This window comes from Dioscorea cayenensis, chromosome 14 (genome assembly GCF_009730915.1).
Source record: "Dioscorea cayenensis subsp. rotundata cultivar TDr96_F1 chromosome 14, TDr96_F1_v2_PseudoChromosome.rev07_lg8_w22 25.fasta, whole genome shotgun sequence".
Classification (NCBI taxonomy): domain Eukaryota; kingdom Viridiplantae; phylum Streptophyta; class Magnoliopsida; order Dioscoreales; family Dioscoreaceae; genus Dioscorea; species Dioscorea cayenensis.
In genome coordinates, this window is record NC_052484.1 from 18,936,941 (window position 1) to 18,962,219 (window position 25,279).

Sequence of the window (25,279 nt, forward strand, 5' to 3'; positions counted from 1 at the left end):
AACCATTTATAATACTTGTATTGTATTTTTTTAAATGTTTGAAAAAATTTTAGGGGTTGTAGTAGTAGTTTTATTTAGTTATTTCAATTATTTCATAAAAAAATTATTTATTTTTTGGGTCGGGTTGGGTTGGGCCTGGGCCTGGGCCTGGGCCTAATGACAATCAAATGGGTCGGGTTTGGATCAAAACAATTTGGCCCGGCCCTGCCCAGCCCGAATATATGGGTTATATTTTTGAGTCTAGCCCAGCCCAGACCCGACCCAGCCCGGCCCATGTCCACCCCTGACAATTAGGTATGTGTCTTGTAAGCTATAGTTAAGTTTGGTAAGTGTCATGTTAGCTACATGACAGGTATATGTCTTGTAACAAATAGTTAGGACTTGAAGCCTATATAAGGCCCTCTTGGGTTGTAAGGAGGAGGCATCCTTAGATCCAAAGAGACTCATACTTAGGGATCTCATCCATACTTAAGGTCTCATCCCTTCCCTTGTATCCACCATCCAAGTCTAAATGCAATAAAAAAGTCATTTTTTGTTCATACATCTCTCTCTCTCTCTCTCTCTCTCTCTCTTTTTAATATTTATGCTTATGCATCCTTCTCTCTAACTCTTTAAGCTTCCGCCCTAACCGTTACTTCACTCCGGATGAACCCCAGAATAAGTTGAACGGCATCCCCAACATCCACGTCCCCATCGTGACGACGGCTATGTGGATCTAGTGGTATGGTAATGTTTACCATGTAGGGGTAAAACCCTTAACAGGGTCCCCAACATGTAGATAGCAAGTTTTATCTTGGTAGTATAGCTTTTATTTGATCCATGAACTATTATCTAAAAATCTAAAAAATGAGTTTTGTATAGATATTTGAAAAATATTTTGAGCTTGAAAAATGAATGTTTTATGTGAAAAGAGTTAATCTAACTAATATAAAGAGTAAGACAAATTTGAAAAATGAATTTTTTTTGTGAAAAGAGTTAATCTAACTAATCAGACGGATACTTCTTGATGTTCTCTAGTTTGTCTTACTCTTTATATTAGTTAGATTAACTCTTTTCACATAAAAGATTCATTTTTCAAGCTCAAAATATTTTTTAAAGATCTGTACAAAACTCATTTTTTAGATTTTTAGAGAATGGTTCATGGATCAAATAAAAGCTATCTACAAGATAAAAACTTCTATCTACATGTTAGGGAGCCCTGATGAGGGTTTTACCCTGCATAGTAAACATCCTGAGATTTTCGAGGGAAGGTTCTTTGTAGGCTACGATACCACTAGATAAGCCTCATACTTAGGGATCTCATCCATAATTCCAAGAGTGCAAAGAGAAGGATAAATGTTTGAATATTTTCCCAGAGAAGGATAAATATTTGAATATTTTCCCTGTAGTATTTTTTCTATACCACATTGTATATTTAATTAAGTATTATTTTTATACTGTTTATAAAACATGGGGATTTTTGTAAGTTAATGTAATTGGCGCAATTCTGTATCCATCTAGTCTTTTTAAATAATTAGCGTTTGTTGTCGGTAAAAAAAAATTCAATAATTGTGTTGTCATTTTGGTCTGCATTAGTTGTGTTGATGATCTGATGTTTCAGTGGAAGCACTCACCAATTTTTTTTTTTTAAAATGTTTTTATGTTAAAATATTAATTATTGATGATACGAATTTATTAATACTTGAGTATTAGATATAAAGTTGATTTTAAAATTCTTTAAAAAAACAAAAGGTTTTTCTTTTACATAAAAGTACAAGTCACCTTTATATTAATAAAGATATAAAAAACTATTTTTAAATAAATTTAAACCATCAAAAAATACTTCTACATGATAAATAAATAAAATATAATTTTTATAAAGGTAACAAGAAAATTTCTTTATTTTTCAGGGTGTAAAAACTAAAAACCTCTCAGCTTTTTCACCGCCTTTCTCTTTTTCTTTCCTTTTTTTTTGGGTTTCTAAAAAAAAAAAAGTCCAACTTTTTTTCACCTGAGAGAGAATCTCAGTCTCAGTCTCCGAGGCCACCCTAAGCACTTGCCCTTCTCTTCTCCGCCGCTCTGAATCCCATGCTTCACCATCTCTCTTGCTGTTTCCCTTAGCCTCTCTCCAGCTCTTGCTGTCGGAGATGGCGTCCTTGGTGGCGTCGGGGCTCCGTCTTCTTCTTCTTCCTCTTCTCGTTGAACTGCTGCTGGGATCGGTGTTTTTGGTTGTTGAATCGGTAGTCTCCGGTCCTCACATTACGGATTTGAATGTGCTGCTTCCTCCGCGCATGACCCATCCTGTTGAATATCGCTTACAAGGAAGCGGTGGCTGCTTTTCTTGGTAATTTTGATTCTTGTGCTACTATTCTTCTGTTGCTATGCTTTATGCTTGGCACCTGTGAAATGGGCATGATTGAAGCTTCTTGATTTTCTTTTTTCTCTTCGTTATGAATGGCTAACTAGAAAAAAAGTTTCTTTTGAGAGTTTTCAGGGTATGATTATTGCTTTTGTGTAACTATTGTTCTGTTGCTCTTGCGTTTTTTATGCTTGACACCTGTGAAATGGGCATGATTGAAGGTTCTTGATTTTATTCTTTGTTATGAATGCCTAACTAGCGAAGGAGGGTTTCTTTTTAAGGTTTTTTTAGCTTATGATTGTTGCTTTGGTATCTTCAGCTTCATGACAGTGGTAGTTGTCCTGAGAAGTTAGGCATGGTTAAGAGCTATAAATTCTAGAGAAATTTCTGAAATTTCCAGTTTTGTGACCTTCTTTTTCATTTGATCTGTATTTGGTTGGAGCGCCTGTTGCTTATCTTTGGCATATTTACTTCTGTGCATTGTCAAGTAGTATTTTCAATGACCTTGTTAGGTTATTGTTGTTTTATTATTATTTGATCTAATTAAGTGAAGTGTTCTACAAGATTAGCTTTAGGGTTACCAAACAAGGATTAGCTTATAGGTTATTGTGAAATCATACCATTGGTGCGCTTGGGTCCTAAGATCTAGAACAATGACTGGATTGTTTGTAGTGATATTATAAAAGGCTTTTTACTATAAGTTCTGCGAGCCTTTGATGAGCTATAGATATTATTTTCTTTCTTCAATCAGCTTTCACTGCATTTTGTGGTTATTGACTCATTCACGTTGTTGATCAGTTTCAGATTTTATACTGTCCATGCCTTTTTGTGAATATCTTTACAAGATGCAGAAGAGTAGTTCAAAATCCTGATTTACTTATATATATATGATATGTTCATCTATTGTTAAGGGGTAATTTCTCTTTCCTGTCAGGTCATGGGATCATCACGATATTTTATCTGTCCATCCAGAATACAACAGCAGTAGTCAATGCTCAACTAGCGCTAGGTTGATCTCAATTTCTCCTTATAATGGTAGAAAAGAGACATCTGTCTATGCGACTGATCTTCAGAGTGGAACTGTAATCCGCTGTGAGGTTTTCATTGATATGATATCAAGGATAAAGATATTCCATCACTCTGTCAAACTTGACCTAGATGGACTTGCAACATTGCGTGTTCATGCCTTTGACGAAGAAGGTCTTATGGACAATGTATCTCTTTACTTTTTGTAATGCCAATATGCATTTAATTTATTCGAGAGTTCATTGTTTTACACATTGATAGAAAGTCTAGGTTTATCCTGGTAAAAGTTTTAAATTGACCTTTTCTTTTCCTTGAGGATGCTTATCATAACTTGGTTTAATTTGTGCAGATAATGTGTTTTCATCATTGGTAGGCTTAAAGTTTGTGTGGCAGCTTCTGCCAAAATCTCCTGAAACTGATGGTTTACATAATCTGATTCATGTGCCACTGAAGGAAACACCATTGAGTGACTGTCATGGTTTCTGTGGTGAACTTGAAACTCGAATAAAGCTGGAAGATAGTGTATGCATTTGCTAGCATTGACAGCAATTACTACGTGTTCTACATACCTTCTGAACAATGAAAGACATAAATTTTTTTTCTTTTTATTTCAGGGTTTAGGTTCAGACTTATATGTTGTTAAAGGGGTTGAAATTGGACAGGAGCTTATTTCTGCTAGCTTGCGTGAACCTCAACTCGAGCATGTGGAGGATAAGATTGTTTTAACTGTTGCAGAACCTATGTTCATTGATCCTCCATCACCAGTATTTGTCACCATCGGTGCTGTGGTCAATTATCAGCTATGGGTTATTCGATTGAATAATTTGCGAGGTACCTTTTCATTCTTTTTAATTACTGAAGTTCCTAGTATTTGATGCAAGTATTATAAATTTGCTTAGATGGACTCTAATACAAGTGTAGATGTTAGGTTTATTTGCTTAGTTAGTCTGCATAACTCAAAATTAAGAAACATAGTTTGATATTCTAGTTACAGTTTCAATCGATTCCACCATTGCATGTTAAATTTTAGTCTGCAATAAAAGCAAGTTCTTGGTTGACATTTTGCCCAAGGTTTGAAATAGGTTTATATTATCACATTATAAGGCAGAAATGACGTGAGGAATATATGGATAAAAGGAACAAAAACTATTATTAGAATGCTGTCTGTTAGATCATTATTGTTTGGGTGACTTTCTCTTCAGTGCTAAGGAATGCTTTTATATTTTCTTGCGTATATAAAAAGAAAGTGTAGCTAAGTTGAAATAACACTTCCTTTATGTATAAACTGTGGCTGCTTTGATGTGATATATGTGCAATTCTATTTTTAAATGGTTAATTTTATAATTGTTGGGGTTTTTTCTTTTTATATTTAGTGAGATTGGATTTATGTTTTATTTTTGTTCTAATTAAGATTGAGTATTACACCTAATTGTTTCAATTGAACTCACCTAAAAATCCTGTAGTAATTGATTTTCCATCTAAATATCATAGATGGTCTGTAGTTAACTCCTCGGTGGCTCAAGTTGATAGGGAAATGGCAATTGCTTCTGCACTAAATCTTGGTAACACAAATGTTGTTGTTGAAGACACCAGACTTTCTGGGCATGTGCAGACGTCTTCCTTGCATGTGGTTATCCCAGATAAAATGAGTCTATACCTACTGCCCATCACGAATGTTTCAAATCTTGCTGGAAAGATAGAACTTACTTCCTCTATTGTCTGGTATGTTTTCCCTGGTCAAGAATACATCATTCATGTGAAAGTTGTTTCACAGGGACCTGATGCAGAAGAGCTATTTATCACAGAGGTATATAATCTCATAGATTTTTGTGTGGACCAGGGCATATATTGCAAAAAAGTTAAATTTTAGCACTTTCCAGAGTTATATCTCAGTTCTTATGAAGGAGTTCAATTCCTATATAGGACTTATTTCTCCTCTTTTTTGAGCACTTTATCTGTCTTCTTATCTCAGTTGCTGAAATAGTGGCAATTATCTATTTGAGGTGGGTGATGGACTGGCATGCTTATTTTTATTTTATATTTTTTTGATGAAGGACTGGCATGCTTTTTAAGAACCATGTATTTATAGTAGTTCATGAATATTTGGATCTCATCATTTTTGGTTTTATTTATTTATTTATTTGGTTCAGTTTGCTAGAACCAATAAAATTCTCTTTATATTAATCTCCATAGAATTATACGTATATAAAGATAGCCACCACTATATAAGAAAATTATCAATCTAAGAGATCCTTTGCCAATTGTCTAATATTATTTACATATTTGAGAGATATGGAAGATGCCATGGATATTCTCTAATACAGTTAAATCGTCTATAGGGAATTGTTGCTGATCAATTCTTGTTTGTTGGATTTAGATCAGTCACTTTACAATTTTGACATATATAACTGTGTGTGCATACTAATTTTATATGTGATATAATGTTATATACCTTTTCACAATAAAGGATTTGTTACCTTGAATTCTCCTGTTGCTTTTTGCTTTTTTTTTGCAGGAAAATGATCTTAAGATGGAAAGCGACTCTGATGAATATTGGAATATTCGTAGTATAATAAAATACGACGTTCCAAGACCTCTTCGTTTATGGAATTCTAGACTTCTCAAACCAACTTCTGAAGGTCAGGGTTTTCTGACTTCTTCTATAACATATCACAGTGGGAGCCTGGAAATCCCTGAGGTAATATCTGTTGTTTGTAGTCACTTGACTTCTATGACACATAGTTGGGTAAAAAATTCTAGCATGTAAACTTTATTTTCATTTTTATTTTAGCGGTACAATATAATGTAAAACTTGTTGAATACAAGCTAACTTGTGCAGTTAAATTATCCACTGCACCTCAGGTTCTTAAGGTTGAGCAAGAAATTGTTGTTTGCAACAAAGTCAAATTCGTCAGTGGGGATCAAGATGTGTATACTCAGATCATTCGCCTTCCTTGGGTTCCTGGAATTTACCAGGAAGTTGAACTAAAGGCATCTGGAGGTTGATTAAGATTATTCTCTTGCATAGCTACGTCATCCACTACAATCGATTCTGATCTATATTTATCTTCTACTGTTTGTAGGTTGTGCTAAAAGCAAGACTGATTATAGATGGTTTTCTTCTGATCCAGAGACCATATCTGTATCTGCTTCTGGTTCTGTGCAGGCAAAGCTTCCTGGTAAAGCAGTTATCAAAGTGGTCTCATCATTTGATGCAATGAACTATGATGAGGTAAGAAACTCTTTTGCTATGTTTTAGAAGTTCTGAAAGAACTTGAAGTCTTCAAAGTTGGTGATATCTAGGTGGGCAATTCTTTGTGACTGTATTATTTTGATTTTTATTCTTGGAGAAAAGGGGTTCTCCTGTTGTCATATGTTCATTTTCCGACAAGACATTAATCTGAATTTTGCCAGAGACAAAAGGTGGTAGGTTTCAAATTTGATGAAAATAATGACTGGGTATTCTTAACAAGTTTTTGCTGATCATACGAAAGTTATGTTTATGCTTCGCTTTGGCAAGTTTGTATATATACACATGCATGTCGCACCTTAGATGAGTCATGGTTGAATTTTATTATTTTATTCTTTGGCTGTATTTTGGCTGGTAATTGCTCTCTTTTTTCAGCAGTATAATTCTTTTCTTTTTTTCTGTTTTTTTGGTGAAGGAAAAGATAATTTCAGTATGATTAATAATTGGTGCTTGTCTTTATTTCTGGGACTATATGCCGGGCTGTGGTTATAGGTCTGCTAGTTATGTTCTGATCCAATTTCTCCCATCTGTTAAAAGTTCACTCTTTGAGTAATTGTAAAAGTTAAGGTACAAAGCTATTGGTTTGATGAGCGGTGGTAAAAAGGTGATGGGCTTTGCTTCACCCAATTGCAAATTTGGTCTGTGAATATGCTGAGTTTAGTTCCTGGATTGTAGCCTCATTCAGTTTCTAATTGGTTCAGTTATTTGGTTAACATTTCTGGACCTAATTGGGCACATTTTATACTTTGATGTAAACATTCTTATGTTTTTGAATCGTCAGTTCTCTTTTGAATTGAGGGGCCTCTAGAATTGACTCAGTTGCCATCTATGTTGGAATAATTTGGCTGTTTTTATCACGAGGAATTATTTGTTATGGCAAAATGGGCTGTTGATTTTTTTATTAATTTGCTTCAATGTCCTCATTTTGCTTATAGGTGGTTGTTGAAGCTTCCATTCCGTATTCCATGGTTATCCTACCATATTTTCCTGTTGAAGCTGCTATAGGAAAAAGCCTTCAAGCTGCAGTGACATTGAAAACATCTGATGGTACTTGATATTTATGAAATCCTTCTTCTTTTTCTTCACACACATAACCTTTTGTTATTTATTTGTCTACAGTATTAAAAGAAAAATATTTTCTTGTTATTGTTATTGTTGATCGTTCTCTTTCTTAATTGCCAGGGAACTACTACTACAGATGTGATGCTTTTGCCTCCGTTGTGAAGTGGAATATAATTTCTGGAGTTGATTCTTTTAAGGTAGTTAATACAGCAGGGGTGTCATGGAACTCAGACATGTTACCTCATATTGAAGGCTACAATACACTTTATGGTCCTCCCTGTGCGTGGACACTTCTATATGCTTCACATGCTGGCCGGGCTTTGCTGCAAGCAACTTTATCTAGCATGCTGCCATCCTATTTTCATTCTTTTGATGGACCATTTATGTTGAAAGCAACTTCTTCTTTCTCGGCCTACTCTCCCTTTATGGTTCATCAAGCTGGAGATGGAAATGAGTTTGGTGGTTACTGGGTTGATTTGACTAAGAGTCACACAAGCTTCATTGATTCAAATTATTCTGGAATGGATCGATTATATCTTGTTCCAGGATCAGGCATGGACATTTTGTTGCTCGGAGGACCTGAGCCGTGGGATGAAAGCGTGGAGTATATTGATTCAGTTGAAATTCATGGTGACCAAGATCACTCAATGAGCGATGGTCTTCTTTTGGAGCAGATATCTAGCAGTTCTGGAAGACTATACAGAGTTGTATGCCTGGCGTTGGGAAGTTTTGTAAGTGCATTTCTCTTTCTGTCAACAATCGTAAATACTCTATAGAAACTTCCAGTTCTGACTGTGTATGTTCCAAAACAGAATCTGTTATTTACCCGTGGAAATCTTGTCAGTGATGACCATCCTTTGCCAACTTTAGCAAACCTGCAATTGGCTGTTGTATGTAGTTTGCCTTCATCTATCACATTGCTGGCTAATGAACCTGGTAAGGGATGTCACACCTTGAACTGTCATGTATGTTCTTGTTGATGATTATTTGTGGTAGACTGATGATTTCTACTGTATGACTTGTGGCCTCATGCTAGAACAACCCTCTTACAATGGAACTTAGATATACTGTTCATAGACATTTTGCATTTAGCAATTTGACTTTTTAGTATTTTCAACAGTAAACACGCCTGAAGTCATAATGGCTGCAAATAAAGCTGATCGTGGCCCTGGGAGAGTTCGTGGTCCTGTTGTTGTTGCCAATGGATGTACAATACGAGTGGCTGCTGTAGGTATTCATGTGACTAATAGAGCTTTTGCTAACTCTTCATCTCTTCGCTTGAATTGGGAACTGAGTGGTTGTGAGGGACTTGCCCATTTGGATGAGACCATCAGCTTACCAAGTCCTGGAGCTGGTTGGGAGAGGTTTTTGGTTCTAAATAATATGTCTGGGAAGGTAAGTTCTTGATATTGTTACATAAGCAGTTTCTTTCATTTCAAATCTTTCATGTAGTTTGCACCTATATCTTGAGTTTCTTCTTGTGGATATTTCTGGTGCACTGAAATTTATCTGTTTTATTGATTCTGTATCATGCTATGTATGTTGCGCTGAAGATTCTGTCTGTGCCTAAAGAACATACAAGCTGAAGGCAGAAGAGAAGGTCAAATAGTTTGTAGTACATATTTATGGAATATCTAAGGAGGCTTAGTTTTTGTTTTGGTTTCATTATTCTTCAACTTTTTTTTAAAAAATTAAAATGTGATAGGTACTTTTAGCTCCATGGTGTGCACAGATTGACCTGGGTGAGTCTTAAACATTTGAATGCTCTATTTTCAGTGTATCGTGCGGGCTACAGTGGTTGGATTTTCTGAAGTGATAGCTGACCATCTCCTTGAAGAAGCAGAGATGCTACTTAAAAGCACGGAAGATGTTCTCACTGATGCTGTTCGTTTGCAGGTCCATCAAAAACTCTGTTTTTCTAGGTGTTCAGGAGATAAATAAGACTTTTGCTACTTTTTGATTTCTTTCAGATTTTGTTGATACTTTTTTTGTCTTTTTGTTTATCACAGCTAGTTTCTTCCTTGCGGTTAGTCCCAGAATTCATCTTATTAGTTTTTGATCCTGAAGCTAAGGTAATTGAGCTCCCTTTTATTTTATTTTACATTTGACAATGGAACTAGGTTAAATTTTGAAGAGTTATTAGAGAGAACATAAACCATCTAAAGGATGTTCTAAAAGAAAATACGTGCTTGGTTTGGAGCTCTTAGATCCTGTTATCTGGGATGATTCTTTGGTCTGAAAGAAAATTTCTGCTGATGTTAAAGAAACTTGGACTATATGGAAACACGAGACACATATTATCTGTTATTGTGCTCATTGTTATTTTCTGTTGGCATAGAACTTAATGTTCTGCTTGGCATATACATCTTAACAGTTTGACATATCCTTTTTTATTTTGGTATTAAGCTTGGTTGGGTTTTCATGAAAGTTGGTTTAGAGGAAAATGTGGCAAGCAAATCATATTGTCTGTTATTTGTCTTTTCAACACTTGCCAGACTATATCTGCTAAGAGGTTTTCCTTTAAAATGTTTGATTATAAGGTCATGCACACATCGACGAGCAGAAATTGTTTCTGTGCTAATTTACTTTGTTTCGCTGAGCATTATGTCTTATATGGTGTTTAATCCATTTGGATATTATGATGCTTCCCAGATATAATTTGCATAATCATTTTGATTTATCATTTTTGGTGTTTTGGGGCATAGTAGACCACTTCATCCATGAACTTTTAATCCTGTCATTTTAGTGTTATAATGATTGATATTAGAACATTTATTGTTTGACTCCAATTCTAAATCCAGAGTCTTGATTTTACGTAATTTGGCTGGCTGAAATTTTGTTTGTTACACTGATTTTGTGATGGGATTTTTCATTTTAGTGCATATGGCCAATGTGCTTCATGTAAAGTAAGTGGAAACAAATTAATAGAACATTTTATATAGTTTTCACTGCAATCAGAACATTATTTGTACTTTTCTTAATCATGCTTCTTCCTACTACAGATTATAATTTGTTAGATGAAAATTTGTTTTCTCAATTGTATCCAATTTGTTATTATTGTTTTCTAAATGTATGTGTACAAATGTAAACCATGCGCAGGTAAATCTATATGTTACAGGAGGGACATGTTTTTTGGATGCTGAGACAAACAATACACAAGTCATACAAATAATCCAACCTACGGAGGACTCAATGTGCTCATATTTGACAGTTGGTGCTAGAGGTTTGGGAGTAGCCCTTGTTACTGTTGTTGATAAGGGCCTTTCTCCTCCTTCTAGTGCTTCTGCTTCGGTATGTTTAGTGCAGTTTTTAAAATCCAAAGCATATTGTTGGCTAGTCTCTGTTCCTGTTGAGCTCTGTATGCTTCATGATCTAACAGCTAGCCATCTATCACTTTTTGTTACTTTCTATTTTGCCCTTTATGCTGGTTGCTTGATTGTTATAATAGTGCATATTAAATTTGTTTTCAAAGCTGCTAGCTGATAAATTTAATTGGCTGTGTAGTGTCAATTTAGAGAAAAAGTGGGATTGTGCAGGCATATGGAGATAAAAGAAGGGCTAGGGGCTTATAGATGGTAAGAGATGTTTGTGAGTATTGGTTCCAGCGGAAGATATACATGCTAGATGGTGATATATAATACCTTTGCCCAATTGAAAGGATAAATAAATTGAATAGTATTCAACTACATACAACAGATGGAAGAGGAGTTGATTGTGTTGTAGGTAGGTAAATCTTGATTTCTCAGTGAGACTTGGTGAAATGCCCATTGAACTGAATTAAAGCTTGCTTTTTGTGCCAACAAATAACATGTTGACCATTGGAAGCCAATTTAGTCTTTTTACCACAAACATGGCCCCTTTCGGTTAGGGGGTGTTTACTTAGGGGAAAGTGGTATGAAGTGAAGAAGTGGTTGGAAGTGGCATTTCCTTGAAGTTGTTGGAAGTTAATGTCACTTACAATAGTTCTGGTGTACTGAAAGAAATCCTAATATGTGGGGGTTGTCAAGAGAGAGAAGTGGGCTTATATAAAATTTTACTTCCCCCACTTTAGTGAAAAAAATATTTAAGTGGGCTTAGTTCCAAATTAATGAAGTGCTAAAGTGGTGGAAGTAGCAGTCCCTCACTTGAAGGCAGAAGAACATTTGAGTGGGGGGCCACTTCAGTGACTTTCCGACTTCCCCAGGCTTCTTTCAGCATGGAGGTCGATTTGCCTCCAAGCCTACTAATTTCCTTGGTGGGTTGGAGCATGGAGAAGGGAAGGTTCTTAATGTTAAATTGGGAAGGTCAAAGGAAAATGGGGATGAAAGAAAGATGGTAAAATTATCGCCACATATATATTAACTAATCTAGTTGATTTGCTAATTATTTCTCACAAATCCTTACCGACATAGTCTCCAATATTTATGTATCTTTTGTATCTCTCTCTCTCAGGTATGAGATCCACAGTTCTCTGTTTTTGTTCACATTTTAGTCAGTGGTTTGTCATTCCTTGTATTGTATCTTCTGACAGTATCAACAATATATAAGTGAGAGACCATGATATCTTATCCTCTATAAGAGTGAAATAAGTGAGTGAACATGACAGACATCCACTGGTGCTTGTGAATATTCTGCACCCAACAAAAAGTATTTTGGATTTTCTTAGATTATATTTTTTTCTTTCCATGAAAATTGGTTTCATGATTATACTCTGTAGATTTGCTTTTGCATTTGCTTCTGAGAATATGTGGCTTTCCCAAGTGAAGAATGGTAAAAAAGCATATTAAACATATATTTGTTGCAGGTTAAAGTGGCAAATGTTGAATGGATCAAAATAATTTCTGAGGAAGAGATCAGCCTTGTGGTAGAGTAATCAGTTTTGTGGTAGATTCTCTTGTTAACATTTTGTGTACTTAATGCATTTTGCCGTTATGTTTCTAGGAAGGGGCTGTGGAAACTTTTAACATCTTATCTGGGACACATGATGGTGATATCTTTGACTCATCTCAGGTAGATATAGTTTAAAAGACTGATATATATTAGAGCATGGTATCTTTGCCCTTGATCATTATAGTCAATTCACATCAGACAGTAAATGATGCTCTTGAAACAGCAGTGGACTTCTTCATTTTCAAAGTTACTTGTTTCAGTTTTAAGAAACATCCCTTCAATTTGCCATTCTTCTAAATATTGGGGTTGTATTCATGAGTTATGCAGTACGTTTACATGAATATTCATGTTCACATTGAGGATGGCATACTTGATGTTGTCAATGGGAGTCTTTCTTCAAGCATTGGCAGTTGGATTATCTACAGATCTAACTTTTCAGTTAGAGCTTTGGATGTTGGTACTACAACACTTTATGTGAGTCTCATCTTGATGGAGTTTTCTTGTTCTTTTCTTAATAAACTTTGATGGTCAAATTTGCACTCCTTCACAGGAAACACTGAGTTTTTGATTGAGTTCTTTTATTCCTCAGGTCAGTGCGAGACAGCAGTCTGGATTTGAAATATTTAGTCAACGTATTAAGTTGGAGGTCTATAGACCACTAAAAATGCATCCTGGATATATTTACCTCACTCCTGGTGCTTCTTACACGGTATTGTCTTATTTTAATGCTATTTTAATGAGTGATGTGCCTCATGCTTAAAGTGAATTCCATGATAAGTGAACATGTACATTGTTATTGCAATGTTTTAGCTCACTTTAGAAGGCGGCCCAAAGAGTAGAGGTTTTGTCAAATATGATAGCAAGAATATTGACACTGCAATAGTCCAGAGTTCTTCAGGAAAGGTTTCTGCGATTTCTGTTGGGAATTCTGTAAGTTGTCAGTGGCTCTCTGGTTGATAGTTCTCTTTTTGCTTAATTTGGTATTTTGTTGGTTTTTTTTATGACTCATCTTTTGTTGTTAGTAGCAATGTCTTGATAAAATATATTATTATATTTATGCCTTTCATCGGCAGATTGTCCATGCATCTATCTTTGGAAATGGAGGTACCTTCATTTGTGAGGCATATGGGCAAGTAGAAGTGGGTATTCCTTCAGCATTTTCTTTGAATTTGCAGAGTGATCAGCTATGTGTTGGTTGTGGAATGCCAATTTTTCCAACCTTTCGTGAGGCAAGCATTAAAAATTGAAATTTCACATGCATTAATGCTATTACTGACTAATTAATGTTTATGTGGACCAGGGAAACTTGTTTTCATTCTATGAGATATGTAAGGATTATAAGTGGACCATAGAGGATGAGAAAGTAAACTTCTGTTTCCACTATTTCGATTTTGATTTTTCTTGTCAATTCAATCGTTCGGTAATTATTTTTTAGTGTGGTAGTCTGCTTATGATTGTGTCCCTAAAATTCTTAGGTACTCAGCTTCCAAAGGACTAGACAATTACATGCTGATATGTCTGACGCTCCATTCCCTAATTCAGAAGTTGAAGTAAATCCATCGTTTTCAAATGGAAACAGTCTTGGATTCATAAAAGAAATCTTTGGCCGGTAAGCACTGATTTTCTCAGCTTGGTTGGCTTTCATTGTAGTTACAAACTTTCAAATACATTAATACAGCATATTGGGAAAATTTTATGGGGACTTCTATTTCAGTGCGAAGCAGCATATCTATTTCTGAGCTGAATGCAAGTTTCATTATTTATAATTTCTTATAAAATAATGTTATTTATTGACTATTTATGAAGAATAAGGGGGTTGCCTAATTTGCTTTGAACTAGAAAGATCTATGCCATTTACTTTAGTACAAAAGATTAAATTATATCTGGTTGTGTTTTATTCTAGCTATGGTAACCCACTATTAGGTCAAACTTACACAACTACTACTCATCTGTGCAGTCTATGCTGCCAAAATACTGAATACTTTATTAGAAGATATGGTCTTTTAAAATCAATCTATCACACTCTGGTGCCCCTGCAAGTAGGCCATCTAGATTATAATTGCTTTTGAAGTTTCTCTTATATTGACTTGGTTATTATTGGGTTTATCAGTGGCCTCAAGTAGTGCATGTTTAAGTACTCTGTCATCCTTCATGATCCTTTTGACATGACCACTTTTACAGTTATCACCTTTCTACCTTGTTTACTTTTTTACTTACTCTATTGATTATATCCTATTGGGAACCATGTGATGTTGGGTGGTGTGGTAAATCAATGTCTTCAAACCATAATGAAAGGACTTACTTTATAAGTGATTAAATTTTCTAAGTGAAGCGGAAATTATTAAATTGCACCATTACAACTAGTTATTAGTAAAAAGAAAACTACACTGGTTTTATTTATAAATAATGATCAGTTGAACTAAATTGTGATTTCACTTAATTGACCGGATCTCTGGTTTATGTGGCCATTCCTTTAGTTCAACTTATCGAACTGCTACATCTCATGCTAAAATCAGACAATCTGCATTCTAGTTTCATTGATAATATGCCTTGAAATGCTATTTATTGTACATGTTATTCCTCCTCTCCATTTGTGATGCTACTCTCAACGCAACCTAGTTCAGCTCATTCATTATATATGTTTTCAGATTTTATTTTATTTTTATTTTTATTTTTAAAGTCAATATTATGTTTCAAAGAGACTAACTTGACTATACATGGCTGAAATGGAAGGTGTGTTTGTGCATTGTCATAGCATTAGTAATGTCATGGTATGACTACATGTGGTTCTTACAAAAATGTGAAAGCTACTATTGACTGAACAATATTGTTTCTTCTCACTGCTTATGACTTTAGAATTCACTTTTGACGCAACCCATAATAAGCAATATCATCCTCAATGCTAATCCATCTAATATGTAAACCAGATCTGCTGGCCGAACGAGGATTTCTGTTTCATTTTCTTGTGAGTTTGTATTATCTGGTACTCCACATCGGGTATCCTATAATGCGTCTGAGTTTTTAAGGGTGGTACCTGATCCACCTCTTGCTCTTGGAATACCAGTAACTTGGATCCTACCACCATTTTATACCGCATTAGATCTTCTGCCAGCATCTTCAGACTCATCTGGTGTGGTAGACTCCCCTAATTATGGAGGTAATTTTGTTTACTCTGTACTGAAGGCATGCGGGCAGACTGACCTTTCAGGGCAAGATGCTTTAGTTATTGATGGAAATGACATTACAACAAAAGAAAGCAACACCCTTGCTTGTATCCAGGCCAAGGACAAGGCAACAGGAAGAACTGAAATTGCATCCTGTGTGAGGGTTGCTGAGGTTAGTCACTTATCATATTCATCTATAATTCCTGAACTTCTTTTTGGCGAAGGACCAGCCTACCAATTTTCTTGTCAATTTTATGGATCCTTGCTTATTTTCTGGTGATCTTTTTTTTTCCTTCTTCAGTAATTTGCAATTGAATCATGTTACATGATTTATGTTATAGGTGGCATATGACTACGAATTTTCCCAAACTTTCCAGATAGAGTGCTCAATTTCAGTGATATGTGATATCTTGTATTGGGACTTATGGTTAGAGGATTACCTCCATTTATGATATGTTATTGTCAACCAAGTTACACGTTTTTTAATTGTACTATGTTGTTCATGATCAGCTTGCGTGCAGTATCTGTTGCAAACAACATAGCTAGCATGCCTACCTCATGCTTTTTATTGCTTTGCCTATTCTATTGTTGTTCCTTATACCAAGTTCTACCTATATCTGAACTATTTTTATCATGTTCTGTGGCAATTTGATTTCAATGCCCCTTTTTTCAGTAAACAAAGCTAACAGCAGCTATCAGGAAACTATCTAATTTCCTACATCTCCACTTTTGATTCATATCATTTTGCTGATTTATGAAAGCCAACTATGATCTCGTTACATATACCAGAATTCCCTCTTTGCTGGTTCATGCGAAATATATGCAAACCATTTTCAATTCTATAATTTCTTTGGAAACTTTACTGACGAATGTAATATGTGACTTATTCAATGGCTTTCAACCATGCAATGCCTTAGTTGTCAATGCCCTGTTTTCTTTGTTCTTCTTATTCGCATGTGAGTTATGACCATAAGCACACTTGGTTTACTTTGCCCTTATTCTTAACTGTAGTGTTCACAATTAGTGAATATTTTTGTCACACAAATTGGATTTTTCTGTCTTTCTCATGTTAGCTCTTCTCCTTTACTATTATCACAATTAGTTGTTGTTGTTGTTATTAATTATTTTATTTTATTTTTATTTTTTTAAATAATCAGAAAGAGGGTATAGTTCCAAACCTGGTAACTAATAATCTTTTACAGCTTTCAATTTATGGTTTCTATGCCAGATTTATTGTTGTTTCTATTTTTATCTTTTGAGTAATTAATGAAGGACAAGGTTTACATTAGTTTAAAAGTGAATACCGTTTTGAAGTCTTATTTAGTGTGTATCTATACATCTCTAAAATATGATACTGTCATGTCTATGGAGAATAACCATTCTCTTTGATCCCTTATTATCTATTATTGTTGGCTTAGATGGATTGTATTTAAGGAGTTGGATCTGTATGTGAACTTATTGAAAAGATCCACAGCATGATTTATATTTATCATCATTTTGCAAGACAATGATATGTCTGAGTTTAGTTTACCTACACTTTAGATTTTTTGATAGAGCAATGTGGAAGGGAAGGATTTATGTAACTGACCCAAATAGTTGGGATTAATGGCTTGTTTGTTGTTGTTGTATCGTTTTGCAAGACAATTAATTTATCCAGTAGTTTGAATAAATATCTTGATTTTAACACCAACATAGAAATCATTCATTCTTTCCTTTTATTATCTTTTGTTCAATTGAGGGGCTTATATTTTTGGTTTCTCTGCTTAGGTGGCTCAAGTAAGATTGAGCACTGCAAAATCTTCTCTCAATGTTCTTTATCTTCCTCTGCAAGCTAAAGTTAAATTGGTTATAAGATATACAGATTCTTTGGGTAATCTTCTCCCTAGCAGCTCTTGAAGTTTCAATAGAGTCATGTTTCCGAGTTCCCTATATGCTTATTGTTGCATTTCATTTTTCCGTATTTGCATTTCCTTGATAGGATATACCTTCTATGAAGCACATGAAGTTGTGCCACTGGACATTGAGACAAATTATCCGGATATTTTGTCCATTTTAATGCCAAATGCTGAGGATGATGCAGAAAATGTTGTTCTACAGGTACAAAAGACTCTTATTTATGGCATTGAATTGTTGACTAAAGGCATTTCTATGTGAGCTGCTCTTGTTTGTTCACAGTAGCTGGCAGTAATCGGGATATTGATCTAAAATAATGTGCTTTATGTGTTTCATCTCTGATTCTAATATGCTTTTTTTTTCCTACTGTTAATGTGAAGGCTAAGAATCCTGGCAGTGCTCTTGTAAGAATTTCCATGAAGCATAACCCAAAGGCAGTTGATTACATCTTGGTATGATCACTTTAGTTCAGCAAACCATTTTGCGGCACTGCTTAGTATTTGTCAGTGAGCTTGTGTGATTGCATGGATTTTGAACTAGTGTACCAACTGCTAAGTTAAAGTGATTTAGATTGATTGGAGTAACATAATCCGGATTATGATAAAAGCAAAATCCATGAAAATATATGATATTTTTGGTTAAATTGAGTAACTATTTGTGTTTTATGTAGGTTATTGTCGTGGAAGTTGATTTTGATGGTCTATCTTATCTCTGATATGATGCTATGACATTTTTTTCCATAAAATTCTTTACCTCACAGCTTTGTATTCTCATGCCTCAATTGCCAGGTCTCAGTTGGTGCACAGGTATTTCCTCAGAATCCTGTTCTTCGTGTTGGGCATCATCTGAACTTCAGTATAATTGGAGATGGTTAGTTCATTCTTTTCAACTTTTGAAAATTTTCATTTTCTGCCTTTATCTCTTAAAGTCTCTTAAAGTGGAGTTCCTCAGTCTCATTATCATTGGTTTTCTTTCTTTTCCTTCTTTTTTTTTTTGTCATTGATTCCGTTAATAATCATTAGTGGTTGTTAGAGCTCCATTTTCTTGAATACAGAGTATCGTTTCTTAGTTACCAGAAAGGTATATAAACTGCTATTACTTTTGTATTTTACAGAATTGGTGTTAGAGTATGTGAAAAGCAAATCAGGCTTGCTAGATACCTGAAATCCTGAATAGTCTGTGTCATTCTTGTGCTTTAGTATTATGCAAAATGCATGATCTAGTTTTATGGATTATTTTTGTAGTTGAGAAAGATTTCCCCATTAGGAATGGCATGTGCCTTTTCAGGTTGGGCCATATAATGCTTCATTAACTTAACCACATTTGCAAGATTAAGGAGGCACAATCAATGTAGAAGTCAAATATTCCAACTTGAATGGTCCATCTTAAATTTGAATTAGGCTGGATTTCTTTCTCATTCAGCTTTCAATTTCTCTTTTAATTCTCTATTTTACTTTGATATGGTTAATGTAGATTGGAGAAAACATTTTCTTCACAATTATTGGGCACTGCAATTCTGTTTATTTCTTCACAAATATGCTAAATGAATATAAGGAATAGTTTTTTTCCATCATAAGCATCATACACCTACAGTGACTCCTCAGATTTAGATTTCCTCTGCAGAGAGGGCAATTGTTTTCTTCTAGATGTCTCACATGTTTGTTTCTTATTGTTTTCCTGCTTGGCTAATCCTCAGGGTGTCCATCATGAATGCATGATGGTGTGAGGATTTTACACTTGTAATATATTTGCATCCTTAGGCAGGCTTTTACCTCATGATATATGTAAATCACATAGAATCTATGACTTCCCTGATACATCATGATATTCCTACTTCCTCTATCCTTTTTCCAGTGATTCTTAAATTTTCAATTTGACTAATGCGAATTTTAATCTCATTAAGTACTAAGTGTATAACTGTTTAATTGCTCTATTTTATTAATTATGCTCTGCTCCTTATGTGATGGCGTTTGGGATGTTATAGGAGCTAGTGGTCCTGTTTCAGGCTGTTGGTCAAGTGCCAACAGAAGCATTTTACATATTGATAGAAAGTCTGGAGAAGCACATGCTCTTGGTGAAGGTGTTGTTGAAGGTACCATATCAAAGTTTCAACAAGATATATTTTCATATAATGTTTCACATCTCTATCTGTTTCCTGGGCAGTAATTTTTGAAGCTCCAAACTACAATTTGCAAACAACAGTTACTGTGCTGAAGATGGGCCAAATAGTCGTAGAGGCCCCAGCAGAGACCCTTACTAATGTCCCATATCCATCCAAAGGCTACAGGTTTCCTGTTAGACTTAGGTCTGTATATCATACTAAAATTATCTCAGTGCTATAAATTCAGTTAAATTTATTTATGATTTGCTCAAAATCTTACTATTTATGATTGTAACCTTATTGTTCTTATTGAAGTTTGGTGTTAAAAGTTCAATTTCAATGGCTGTCTCTAACATTTTAGGTAGTCAAGCTTAGTTTTGACAAAGATACAGCCTGCAAACTAGAAGAATCAAGAATTTGGAAATAGCATGATAAACCAGACTGAACAATGTTCTACAGTGCCAAAAGTGATGGAAACTTGGTGGATGAACTGGACTGTGTGACAATGGAAATATATCTCATAAGCTGAAAGCAGCACGCCATGTAGACAGTTGTCCAAGTGACCAAGTTCGAAAATGTTTTAAGTACATATATACTCTGATTCTGATACATATATGATGTTTTGGACCACCTTCAGTTAGACATTAAGAAAATTATAATCGATACGTACAATTTCAGTAAATTAAGACAATTAAAGGAACAACTGCATCAATTCAGAGTTTTGGCGTCGTGTTGATGGCACAAAGATTAGTATATAAAAATCGAATACTGCAGAAGCTCATGAGTTCTTCCTGTCTGGCCTATTTCTTGTGATCTGATTATGAACATTATAGCGTATGACATGCAGTTGAGCATTGTGGCTCTATTTTTTTTTTGGTAAATTTGTTCTCACCATTTTCTGCTTTGAGTTTATTAGCTTAATCCCTAGATTTTAGTTACCTTTTTATTTCTTGATAGGAAACTGCCCTTTCACTTTACTGCACAAATTTGAGGTTACTGTCCTGCTTTGGAAATGGCAGTCTTGATCTTCATATGATAATCTTGATGTGGCCAGGACAATGTTATCCATATATGAAAAGTGTAGCCTTGCTTTATTTATCCTCAAATCTAGGTACCCAAGCAGAAGTTGATGTTTTGCCTGTTCACCAGCTGATCAAGGCAAACTGCAGCACTTAGAACACTCTCAGGATATAATAGCATTGAAGAAAAATTGGCTGCAAGAGAAACATGATAAACCCTTGATTTGGAAGAAGTAAAGTTTCTGAAAACCTTTCAAATATAAAATGACAAATATGGGGTTTATTTCAGTTTAGTCCATTGTTCCACCAATAAGTAGACTTGATATGCTGATAGAGGTGGGCAAACTGCAGTAAAATTTGGTTTTGAAAATAACCTCTTTCGCTTCTCTTCTGTCATTGCCTGTATATGTCATAGTCTATCTAATATTTTAGCTGGGAGTAGGTTCATGCATGCTTGCTCTTTGAAGTTGATTCTTCGAAGATTATGTACATATGCTCTTCCTCTGTGCTTTGTGTATAAGCTTTTACCTGCTGTGGCAATTTTCCTCATTGTTGCTTATTTCTTTTTCATTTGATTGTGATAGTGATCTACCGGGCAAGTTGGAAGCTGCTAAGAATCCTGTTGAAGCTCCATATACTTGTAGGATCAATCCACTGTTTGTTGGGTATGCATCCTTTAGCTTACCATATCATATTCAAAGTTGTCCTTGGCACTATATCTTATTCCAGTTTTATTTCAAAAGATAGAGTAGTTTGAATTGTCTGCCTCATTTGATTCCTTCTTAATGCAGATTTGCAAAACCATGGATTGATCATGCTACTGGTAGTTCCTATTGCCACTTTTTCCCATATTCACCCAAGAAGCTCCAAAGTTCTATATCCAAGTCAGACGATAGCTCAAGTGAAGGATTTCTTTACATATCCATCACTGCTTCACTGAAAGAGAACCCCCATATAGCCGGATCTGCTCATGCTCTTTTTGTTGGGGGCTTCTCTATCTTGGAAGTAGGGAAGGTAGTTTTTTGATTCAGAGTACTAATTAAATTGGGTTTCTGGTTAGCACATGTTAATTATGTATTTCAAACTATGATAACAAATGGCTGACAACAATGTGGAATGCTGCAGTTAAATTTGACACCAAGCTCCAACAGAAGTCTTATAACTATCATGGGGAATACAGGTACCTAATAGTCATTTTTTTTTAATTCATTAAATGCTATCAAATATGATATCAGTCAGGGTATATGTTTTTTCAATGTCTCTTGAATGATTTAACCTTGATGTAGATGTGGAGATTTACTGGAACGCTAAAGATCATTTACTGGTTAGGCCACTCAAAAGAGATGGTTTTGGTATTGGAGGACATGTTCAGTATGAAGTGAGGCATATACGTATATTTTTCTTCTTGTTGTATAGAGTCAAATGTTAACCATCTAATTTGTTGATCTCCTTCATTACTTCAGGTCAAAGTTCTGATAGACCAACAATTTTCTGATAAGCTAACAGTATTGCTTCCAGCTACAGGTAGGTGATCAGTATTATGTCTTTGTGGGTTACTCTGGACAAAACGTTAACTGCTTGACCGTTAATTCAAAAATAACAAATCATGTATCTACTACGTGTTTATAAAGATGGATTGGCCAGGCAATGCAGTCTGTTAGTTGACATTAGTCGATTAGTTGGATAATTATCTTTCTGTTTTGAGTTGTTTTCATTCTTTAAATTGTTTAAGCAGAGAGTTAGTAAAAGACTAGCAATTGAGGTTAGCATGAGTAAAGTTTAGCAAGCTTAATTCACATGTTTCTCAATTCTGTGAATCGGGCTGTATCATTAGTTAGTTGTGGCATTTATCAGTTATTACTTGGGGATTGGGATGATAGGGTCAAGTTCTGTGCGAAAATCTATTTCTCGACTGTTATGGATGATTTATACATGTGATCCATATTGATAGTTACTGGGTGTGAAATCAACGTGTCGTGTCCATTTTAAGGATTATCTACTAGTAGTAGTAGTTTGTTATTCTTACTGGCAAGTGGCAACAGTGGCAAGGTCTCTATTCTATATTGTCAATAAGTAGTATTTTTGTCCTCTGATTTTATGATGTAACTTGATACATTGAAACCTATAACTGGAAATGATTCACTTCAACTTTGTATTAACTGAATTCATAGAATGAGAACTGTGCATCATAACCAAATAATCAACTCATTAATTTATACCGACATCCACACACTATGAGTCTGTTGTAGGAAATTATAAACCAAAGAGTTCATTCTATGGTTTTTGAGGGGCACTAGAACTGTTAGAAATATAGAGCATCATAACTAGTTTCACCAGTGAAATACAATAATCTCTTTTTTAACAGAGTTGCACAACAACTAGGAATAGGAAAAATAATAATCAAATTGTAGTTGCAAACACTGAGCTAATATTCAAGCTAGAACTATATATTCACTTTGGTCTCTGAACCCAAACCATGTTTAATTTGATCGTTGTCTAAGAAGAGTGCAATTATAACTGTCGCAAAACTATGAAAAAAATTAAGCACTTATGGTCCCTGTTCAAAAGTGTTTGTTTTATGATCCTTGGTTGAAAACAATCTCTTCTGTTTTCAGGGACTTCAATGATTTTTTCGGTATAGACTATTTTTCCGGTGCTCTTTTCCCCTCAACGACACTTCTAGCTTGAATGTCTTTCTTCAGGTCAAACAGCGGATATCGACATCAGCTATGAAAGTAGCAGAAGACCTACATCTTCGGGAACGAGGCTTACTTGGGCCGCAGTTTTTTTATGTGTAATCATTTTGTTGATCACCATTGTTATCTTCATAAAGCTTCTGGACAGACCAAGCATATCCTCATCTGCAAGGCTTACAAGACCTACAAGACAAGGTGGAGTCATCCCATCACCCGCCACACCGAACCAGACCTCTCCTGACAGCATCCGGGCGTCTCCGCGCACTCCTCAGCCGCTTGCAGAGTATGCAAGGCAAACACTAGACCAAACTCCGTACTACAAGAGAGACGGGCGACGGAGATTTGATCCTCAGTATACCTACTAACTCTTTCTAAACCTGCAGGGAAAACTTTTGTTGTAAGAGATTAGTTAGGATTAGTAATTATCGTATTCCTCGGGTTTAGAAGTACGAAGTTTGAGTGACTACAAAAAGAAAACAGATCATACCATTTTGTATTTGTAACAAATCACTTATTTCGGATGTAATGTGCACAAAGAGACGCTGATCGATCATTGTTGCTCTTCAGGAGATGATATGACAATGTTAATTGTTCTTCTTCAGGAGATTATATGAGAAGTAGTGGATTTCTAAGGTTGATAAAATTCATTCTTCTTAGTGGTCATGTTGTGGAATTTACCAAGTATATGTTTTAAAACAGTGAATTACTTTTGTCAAGATAAACACTTTTTTAATAAGTACTTTGCTAGTTAAAATGTAATTTACTTTTACAACGTATAGAGATGCCAGTGATAATGTAATTTTTATTTATTTATTTTTATTGGTTTGATACTAGAGTAGGAAGAATAAATTTTCTTCTATGTTTTAAAATAATCAATAAAATAAAGAAAATAATTTTATTTCAAAGATAATTACCAAATTACCATGTTTACTTATGAAACCAGTCATTATGTCAATTTTTTTTTTTTTTGGTTGCCAATAGGCCTCTTCGAAAGGCATGGGCGTGCACAAGTTTCACTCCAAGTTTCGCTGGAGTGAGGGTGTGGTCTGTGCACACAACGACTACCCACATTTTCAGAAATGTGCCTTCACCCGTAATTCAAACATTCACCATTTTTTAAGGATTTCAACGGAAAGTTGGTGTATTGATAGTTAGATCTCATTATATGATAAGTTGACATGTTAGCAACACTGAATTTTTTGTTAATTATCTAAAGAACATAGTTATATCTTATATTTTCATTTTATTAATTATTTTTTATTTAAAGAGTTAGTTAAATTTTTTTTTTTTTTTTTATAATTTTGTTAAACCAAAATGTGTTTAACCATAACCCGCAACCATTTTACCCTGCTTTGGCTTTTTCCAAATTGGACTAGCAGCGTATTTTAGTATTTTACACTAATTTTTAATAAATAAAATGTATAAAATTTTAAAAAATATTGAAAATGGCTTATTCCTAAAATACTAAGACTATTAAAATTGTAGTGAGAGGTTATTTCACACTTCCAAAATAGTTAAGGAAGGCATTTGACTTTTATATAGAATGTCATAATATATAGTTAATGCGAAATAATAAAAAAATATGTATCAAGTAGTTTGTCCACGATAAAACAAAATTATTTTTTTTTTATAAATAATTGAATATATATATATAATAAATAAAACATGTCAATGAAATTTTGATAATGGCTTATTCCTAAAATGGTTTGCCTTTTAAAATTTCACTTTTTTCAACAAAATTAAATATATAACATAAATCATAAATTGTGCCTGAATATCTTAGAAATAGCTTTTTCGTGAGGTGGGTTGGTTTTTAAAATTGGATAATATTTTTTTTTATAAATTATAAAATAATTAATTC

At 34.6% G+C, this 25,279-nt stretch overlaps 1 protein-coding gene across 3 annotated transcripts; it reads left to right on the top strand.

Annotated features, from left to right (window-relative positions):
* The first annotated feature begins 1,982 nt into the window (after window positions 1-1,982).
* Window positions 1,983-24,061, top strand: LOC120275852 (nuclear pore complex protein GP210). Of its 3 annotated transcripts, none has more exons than XM_039282566.1 (36): window positions 1,983-2,323; window positions 3,273-3,538; window positions 3,714-3,886; window positions 3,979-4,195; window positions 4,828-5,171; window positions 5,880-6,062; window positions 6,227-6,365; window positions 6,448-6,596; window positions 7,550-7,661; window positions 7,797-8,407; window positions 8,489-8,612; window positions 8,797-9,071; window positions 9,453-9,572; window positions 9,686-9,748; window positions 10,776-10,967; window positions 12,460-12,519; window positions 12,597-12,665; window positions 12,873-13,019; window positions 13,135-13,254; window positions 13,356-13,475; window positions 13,619-13,774; window positions 13,846-13,908; window positions 14,021-14,154; window positions 15,473-15,881; window positions 17,477-17,579; window positions 17,688-17,806; window positions 17,983-18,054; window positions 18,391-18,472; window positions 19,587-19,694; window positions 19,766-19,907; window positions 21,307-21,387; window positions 21,514-21,736; window positions 21,848-21,902; window positions 22,009-22,100; window positions 22,186-22,246; window positions 23,425-24,061. In XM_039282566.1, exons 1-36 carry the CDS (start codon window positions 2,127-2,129, stop codon window positions 23,781-23,783), a joined length of 5,940 nt encoding a protein of 1,979 aa, XP_039138500.1. In that variant the 5' UTR covers window positions 1,983-2,126; the 3' UTR covers window positions 23,784-24,061. The 3 variants fall into 3 exon arrangements, with proteins under 3 accessions (XP_039138500.1, XP_039138501.1, XP_039138502.1); XM_039282567.1 differs by having other exon boundaries at window positions 23,338-23,469; XM_039282568.1 differs by lacking the exon at window positions 1,983-2,323 and having other exon boundaries at window positions 3,473-3,552.
* Window positions 24,062-25,279: the final 1,218 nt, after the last annotated feature.